Below are 8,399 nucleotides of genomic sequence, written 5' to 3'. Positions count from 1 at the left end.
TGGCAGTAGTCCCCCCATCCCCCAGCGGGCTTAGTTTAAAGCCCGGTGGAGCAGGTCAGCCAGCCAAGATAGCAGGTGTAATAGTCTTTTATTAAAGCATCACAGTGTGTTAAGATGCTTCTATTAATGTTCATTGCAACTTGAAAAGGAAGGAGTAATAGAAATGAGTCACCATAGTACAGTAATTATGGTTGGTACATTAGTTCTTCAAATCCGTGTTCAGAAGCTTCCTTGCCAAAAACCTCCCACAGAAAGAGCTTCCAATGTACATTTTCCTTTTTTGTGTGTGTGATTGTTAACAAAATAGAGCTGTTTTACTTTAAAAATATGTGTACTTGTCATCTTCACACATGACCCAGTCTCAGCAGAAAAGAACAGATGAATGATCTGTAAGATGGAAAGAAAACTGGCTGGATCATTGGTCTCAGAAAGTAGTAGTCAGTTGCTCAATGTCTACTTAGCAGTCAGGATTAAGTGCCCCAGAGGTTCATCCTGGGGCCAGTTTTGTTCAATGTTTTCATCAATAACCTGGAAGATGAGAATCAGTGCACCCTCAGCAAATTTGTGGATGACACCAAGCTGGGAGAACTAGTAGATAGGCTTGAGGGTAGGGCTGGGATTCAGACAGACCTTGGCAAATTGGAGGATTGGACCAAAAGAAATTTCATGAGGGTCAATAAGGACAAGTGCAAAGTCCTGCACTTAGGATACAACAATCCCTTGTACCTGTACAGGCTGGGGACTGACTGGCTAAGCAGCAGCTCTGCAGAAAAGGATCTGGGGGTTACAGTAGACAGTAACCTGAATATGAACCAACACTGTACCCTTATGAAGAAGACTGATGGCATACAGGGCTGCATTAGTAGGAGCGTTGCCAGCAGATTGTGGAAAGTGATTCTTCCCTTCTATTCAGCACTGGTGAGGCCACATCTGGAACACTGTGTCCAGTTTTGGGCCCCCTCACTAGAGAGAATGTGGACAAATTGGAGAATCCAGCATCAGGGAACAAAAATGTTTAGAGGGCTGGGGCACATGACTTCTGAGGAGAGGCTGATGGAACTGGGCTTATTTAATCTGCAGAAGAGAAGACTGAGGGGGGAATTAATAGCAGCCTTCAACTACTTGAAGTTTGGTTCCAAAGAGGATGGATTAAGATTGTTCTCAGTGGTGGCAGGTAATATGGAGCAATGGTCTCAAATTGCAGCAAGGGTAGGATAGGCTAGATATTAGGAAAATTTTTCTCATGCGGATGGTAGCACTTGAACAGGCTACCCAGAGAGATTGTAGACTCTCCATCCTTGGAGGTTTTTAAGACCCAGGTAGACAAAGCATTGGCTGGGATGATTTAATTGGGGTTGGTCCTACTTTGTGCAGTGGTGGGACTAGATGACCTCCCGAGGTCCCATCAAACCCAAATTTTCTATGATTCTATGAAAGAGAATCCAGGGAACTACAGACCAGACAGCCAGACCTCTATACCTGGAAAAACCATGAAGCAAGTCATCAAGGTATCTCTTGTGAAGCACCTAGAGGAGAACAAGGTGCTCAGGAATGGTCAGCATGGATTCACCAACAGCAAGCCATGCCTAACCAACCACATTTCCTTCTAAGATAAAGGGACACACTCTTGGTGGAGCGAGCAATGGATGTGGTGTTGGTATACGTTGATTTTAGAAAGGCATTTGACACTGTATCCCACGATATTCTCATTAATAAGCAAAGGAAATAGAAACTAGACAAAAGTACTCTAAGGTGGATACAGAACTGGTTGGATCACTGTACACAGTGAGCAGTCCTCAGTTTCTCAATGTCTAGTTGGGAGGAGGTAACAAGTGGGGTTGTCCAGGGGTCTGTCCCAAATCTGGTATTGTCCAACATCTTCATTAGTGATTTGGATTGAGTGCACACTTAGCAAATTTTTACATGACACCAAGTTGGAGACCCCAGAGGGCAGGGCTAGGATCCAGAATGACTGGATAAACTAGAAAAATGGTCTGCAATCAATGAGATGAGATTCATGAAGGAAAAGGGCAAAATCCTGCACTTTGGTTGGAATAACCACACAAATACACACTGGGGAATGACTGGCTGGACTGTAGTACTATAAAGAAGGGCATGAACTACAAGCTGAATACAAGCCAACAGTTTGTTCTTGTTGCAAAAAAAGCCAACGACATCCTGGATTGTATGAACAGGACTGTCACTTGCAAATCAAGGGAAGTGGTCCTTCTATTCTATTCAGCACCAGTGTGGCTTCACTGTGTCCAGTTTTGGGCCCTACAGTTCACAGAGACTGTAGACAGATTGGGAAGGATCCAATGCAGGGCAACAAAAATGATTAGGGGCCTTGGAGGCAAGATTTATGAGGAAAGCCTAAAGTATTAGTGTAGTTTAGCCTGGAGAAAAGGAGACTGAGGGGTGATTTGATAACAGTCTTAAAATACCTGAAGGGTGATTATAGAGAGGATGCAGAGGACTGTAGAGGGGATATTGTTACATGGACTTTTCTCTGTGGCTATAGGGGGCAGAATTAGGAGCAGTGGCCTCGAATTAGGGGAAATTTGGATGGAGATGAGGAGGAACTTTCTGACAATAAGAGTGGTCAGACTACCTAGAGAAGTTGTGAAATCTCCATGCTTGGAAACATTGAAAAGCATGTCAGACAGACACTTTGCTGGGATGGTTTAGTCTGGAATATTCCTTCCTTGAGCAGGGGGCTGGCCTAAATGACCTTGTGAGGTCCCTTCCAGCCTTACCTTCCTATGCTCCTAATTGTATGGTGACTATTAATGCTCATGTACAGAAAAGTACACTGTGGGAGCTACAGTAGCACAACAGCACTGTATGTCAAGAATAATGTGGCTATTCTCTGAACTGATCAGGTCAGCTCCTTTTAAATGTGATCATTTGTTTTTAATAAGAAAAAAACCCATGTTTGAATATAAGCCTTAATATGTCTGTTTACTTGAGTAATTGTGGATGACTTAGACCTTGCCTATACTACCTCACTGCTTAGCTTAGGACCTCCACCAAGAAACAAAGCCTGCCATTTGTTCCTCTTCCATTTACAGCCAAGCATAGCAATTCAGCACTATAGATAGATTAAATGAGTCTTGAAGTGGGCAGGGAGGCACTATAGACATGGTTTTAATCTTTCTCCAGATGTAAAATGGGGATAACAGAACTTTTGTGTCTATTTCATTTTGTCATTTAGATTGTTAGCTGCCTGGGGCAAGGCTGTCTTTTACTATATGTGGGTGCAACTACACATGCAATTAATGCAATTCAATAAAACTCTGGCACAGTTTACACCAGAGTCAGCTGCTCCCAGGCATGGCATTTACATGTGCACCCAGGGCCGCAGCACACTGAGCTGGAGCTAGGGTGACCACCTGTTCCTAATTGGGCAGGACAGTCCCAAAATGCAAACATTAAGTCCCAGTCCTGGGGTGAATGACTGGGACAACATTTGTCCCAGATTCCCCTCAACACAGTCAAACCATAGCAACTCTTGTCCCAATATCATGTGCAGGGATCTGGTTTTCCTGTTCACAGAAAAACATGAAAACATGAAAAAATGGAGATTTTTCTCCGTTGAAGGGGAAAAATACAGGGAACTGCCAGTGGCAGGGCTCCAGGGTTCCAGCCTACAAGGGCTTGCTTGGGGCTAGAAGGAGCAGGACGTAGGGGGTCATTTGCAAGTGTACATGTGCACACAGGCACATGGCCAACCAGGCAGTGATGGAAAGCAGCTCCCTCAGCTGCCTGTGAGTAAATCTATGAGGGGGATAGGCCCCAGTGTGGGGAGCCCTAAGCCCACAGTGGGCAGCCTGCATCCACCCCTGCCCTGCTTACAGATCTAGAGGAGCACATTTCCCCCATTCTCTCTCCCTGGGGGTGAATGCGGTGGCCGCAGCACTGCTCACAGGGGACAGGGCCAGTGCCATCCCCGTCCCTCCCCCATTACTCCACAGACAAGCCACCAGTGGCTCCATCCAGCTCCCTGGCCAGGCCTCGCGGTTGTGCATTCCCGCCCCAGCCCTGGGCCTCATTCACCGCCCAGTCCCAGGTGCCAAGCCTGCCCCATTCCCTCACTCACCGTGGAGGCCTCAATCCACGGTGTCTTGATTGACCTCCCTACATCCCCCCATACTGCCTATGCTCCTCCAGATTTGTACGCAGGGCAGGGGTGGATGCAGGCTGCCCACTGTGGGCTCAGGGCTCCCCACCCTGGGGCCTACCCAGTTCAGCAAGTGGAACGCAGTGCGGGAGGGCAGAATGAGGTGCGGAGGCTCAGTATTCCGCTTTCACAGTTTGAAAAGGTGGTCACCTTAGCCAGGAAGAGCAACCCTGGGCTGGCAAGAGACTGGGGGGTCAGTCCTAGGCTCTGGGTGGTGGCAGCAGCCAATGGAGGGGTTGGTTGGTGCACAAGGTTGCTGCACTGTGGGGCTAGCTGGCAGACAGCCCTTGCACTTCAGCATCCTTGTGCCCTAGCCAACCCCGTCGCACTCTACATGTGTGTTTTGATCACATGTAATTACTCTGCTGTAAAATAGTGCTGTCACTAACAGTATTATCTTACAGCACAGTTAATCTACTGCACTCTAATATCGGGGCATGTGTACACTGTGGTGCTTTACTGTGGAGCTAATTACTTTATTCTGTAGTAAAGTGCACATGTAGGGCCCACAATAGGGCCCAGATTTCAGTTGGGGTCTCTACAGTAGTGCTTAGATAAAAATAAATGATAGTGGTTGATATGGTACATACTTTGCTTAACCAATTGATCATATTTGTTCGTTGTAAAATTTTTTTGAGGCAGTCATGTCTTCCTCCTATATGTTGATATGTCCTTATATATTCTCCATGTCCCTTGGTGTGTCTGTCTTCAAAGTGTGATCCTGTGATGCTCATAGGCCTGTTGGTATAATATGTATTTTAGTGCGGTACAGGTAAGCACTGGCTACTGTATTATAATATGTTGATATATCACTGTTAATCATAGACTAATGTATTCAGTGCTACAAAAAAACAAATAAAGACATAGTTCCCATCCCACAAAGCTGTCAGTCCAACCCCAAGGATATGTATAGCATAAATGGGTTTTGTTCTCTAAATGTATGATTTTATATAAAAAGTGGAGTTGTAAAAGGTATTAAAAAAGGATTTCTATAAATAATAGGTATATATTTATTAAATAAATAACAATAAACCCTGCTAACTTGCATAGAGTTTACCATTTCCTTTCCAACTTTACTGTTTTCAGTGAAGTGGATAGTTATCCCAGAAATACTGCTTAATATTTTTCTGAACCTCCTATCACAAAATATTCCTCAATGTTTCAAAGATTTCAATAAGAACAGTGATTAAGCTATTAACATTTTTATCAAGGGTATGTTTAATTGGGCATTACTTTGGACTGGATACTCCATTCTGTTACCAGTGTCCCATCACTGTAGTTACCCAAAGGATTTGTAATCCTGCAGAACTGGTGTAATGGAGCATAAGGTCAATCTCTTATAAAGTAGTTGCAATAAATTATGTAGCAAAATAAATCCCAGAAGAATCCTACTTTTCTAGTTTGACAAAATGATCAATGCACTGGGCATTGATTACTGTGGGTTTTTTTAAAAGTTCACATTCTTTACTGAACACGCCAAAGAATTTATTAAATCATTGTCCTCTTGGCTGTTGTATTTCAGGTGGGATTCCATTTGTCCTAACTGGAGAGTTTTTCGAGCAGTCTCAAAGGCCAGCTGCATTTATGATAGCTGGAACAGTCAACTGGCTTTGTAACTTCACAGTTGGACTACTTTTCCCTTTCATTCAGGTACTCATGATGTATTATTATATGTATGGAATCTGAATTAATAGTTATCATTTTATGTCCCAAAGGGAATGAATGTCAGGCTTGACTCAGTAGCCATTAAAGTCAATACCAAGGTTTCCCTTGACTTCACTTAGGATTTTGAATTAATCCTTTAGTCCTCCTTGATTGCTCTGTACTTACTGCAGGGCTTCTCCTTCTGACCTATACAGTAATGTCTTCACAAACTCTGCCTTTTTTTTTGTTTAATGGAAACAGCCATATCAGTTCACTAGCTTAGTTTATCACTGATATCAATATTTCAGTCATTGTTCTGTGGGATATTTGTTCACTGTCCAGAGATAAACACAACCTGTCAATCAAAGCAGGTATACCAGGTCCTGCTGGCTGGCCTGTGCTGAAGCTACTGTTTCACAGGGCTTCAATTGGTCCTTATACCCGGGTTATGTAGTAAACCTCCACCTACCAGGTTCCTTTCTCTGGACCAGGATCTCCTGTGCAGCCATTTTTAGCCCTGCAGCTCTCCCTGTACATGAAGTGCTTATTTACCTTACTATTTAAAAGGTAGTTGATGCATCCAAGGCAGGAACTAGGCTCAGCCATCTCTCTCTGTGACATGATGAGAGCAAGGTTCACACTTCTGAGGCCAAAGTAGTAACTCCAGAGTCCTCTTAAGCATGCACACATGCAAAATTTCTAGCTGGCCAGGAAAAAAAGCTTCTAGTTAAGTGATTTTTTTCATGTCTAGTTACTGTCCAAAGAAGAATTATTTTTAAAATGTTGAGACTACTGTATTTCACAGTGTATAAGTCGGACCTTTTAAATTTACTGTGACTTATACACTGTATCAATACTTTTGACCCCCAGCCCAGCCCTGAACCTACCTGATTTTCTTCACTTCCCAACAGTGTCCCTGTTGCTGGAGGCCATGGGGCCTGGGTCTAGCCCGAACACAGCCTGTGGGCCTTGCTGTCACCATGGAGCAGTGCTGCCTGGACCACACCAGCTGAGCTCAGAGCTTGGCGCCATCCCCAGCAAGTGGCACCAGGCTTGGCAGCACCATTCACAGGGGATGGGGCCGGGCTCAGCGTTAGACTGCTGGGTACTGCATGGGCCGCAGCAGGTAAACGCCAAGCCTAGCACCACTCACTTGAGCAGCATCTCCATAGTGACAGCAAGCCCCACAGACTGGGGTTTGCAGGAGCTTGCAGCCTACGGGCCTTGCTGTCACCATGGAGATGCCACTCAGCCAGGTGCCAAGTCTGGCCCCAGCCCCAGTCGCTGCAAGCAGTGCTGGTCTCGGCTGGCATGGCCCAGGCAGCACCACTCACAGGACATGGGGCCATGCCAGCTGAACGCCAAACCCAGCCCCAGCAGTGCTTCCTGGGGCATGCCAGCCAAGCACTGAGCCTGGCTCCACCCGTTGGAAGTAGTGCTGCGGCACATGCCCATCCCTGCCCCCACCAGTGCCTGGCTCACAGTGAAGGCATGCAGGGGCCAGTATAAGTTGACCCAATATTTCTGATCCAAAAAGATAGGATTTTCATAGATCCAGTGTATAAGTAAACTCAAATTTTTGGATCAGAAAAATGAGGTTGACTTGTATACCGTGTCAACTTGTACACCATGAAATATGGTAATTCTGCAAGTTATTTCTGATAAATGTGATTTTGAAGATGTGGGTGTGTTTTATTTTTTTAACTTCTTTTTCTGTCTTTCCACAATTGATAAATGTCCTGATATAAAACTTTATACTATCTTTTAAATATTAATCTGCAGCTGGCACCTAGAACTATTTTTATTGTGTAGTAGTTGTTGAATTTATCAAAATTATTTATAATTTATGTGAGTGATCTGGATACTTACATATTGACCTACATGATCTGACATTTGATGTAAAAGGAAAGAAAAAGTGTTTAGTCCTTTTGATTACCAAGATCAACTTCAGAGGTAAACAGAATACTTCTCAGTCCTTTTGCTACCACTTCCTACAATTTCAGTCAGATTGCTCACAGTTGAAGCGTACCCGAGAGTATGACATATAATGCTCAATAAAATCAGTGGGTGTCTTCTGATTGACTTTAATGGGTTCAGTCCCCAAAGAAAAGTAAGACTTTCCAAAATTGGATACCCAAAGGTGAGTTTTTCAAAAGCACTTGGCACTGATGCAGTTCTGCCATGAGAGATGTTTTTCATAGAAGTATGAATTCATTCAGATATTTTAGGAATACTCAAATCCCCCAGAGTTATACTCTTGTTTCAACATCCTGTCCAAAAATCCTTTTGCGCTCCTAACAATAATTTGTGCTTCTTGAAGTCAGAGCTGAATTTTTTGGGGCTGAGCCTCAACTCTCATTTAATGTAATCCATAACTATTATCCTCGCAAGCATTTATAACGTGCATTATATATATTCTCTTAGTCTGTCCATATAAATTATATCCTGAGGGCCAGCCTTTTAGAAAGGTACTTACTAAGTTCCTTCAAACTAAAGAGGGAGTTAAATTCTTTATTTTTTAAATAATGTAAAAAGAAATCCCTAGTGCCTTAGAAAGATGCTGCAGCTACTAAAG

At 43.9% G+C, this 8,399-nt stretch overlaps 1 protein-coding gene across 2 annotated transcripts in view; it reads left to right on the top strand.

Annotated features, from left to right (window-relative positions):
• SLC2A9 (solute carrier family 2 member 9) overlaps positions 1–8,399 on the top strand; it is a 198,671-nt gene that overhangs the window by 173,968 nt on the left and 16,304 nt on the right. For both annotated transcript variants that reach the window (XM_019553389.1, XM_019553390.1), the window contains one exon: positions 5,703–5,830. In XM_019553389.1, coding sequence (XP_019408934.1) covers positions 5,703–5,830 — 128 coding nt within the window. The remainder of the gene's footprint in view (positions 1–5,702; positions 5,831–8,399) is intronic.

Source organism: Crocodylus porosus, unplaced genomic scaffold, assembly GCF_001723895.1.
Source record: "Crocodylus porosus isolate Cpor-Errol unplaced genomic scaffold, CroPor_comp1, whole genome shotgun sequence".
Classification (NCBI taxonomy): Eukaryota; Metazoa; Chordata; order Crocodylia; family Crocodylidae; genus Crocodylus; species Crocodylus porosus.
This window is presented reverse-complemented; position numbering and strand designations above follow the sequence as displayed.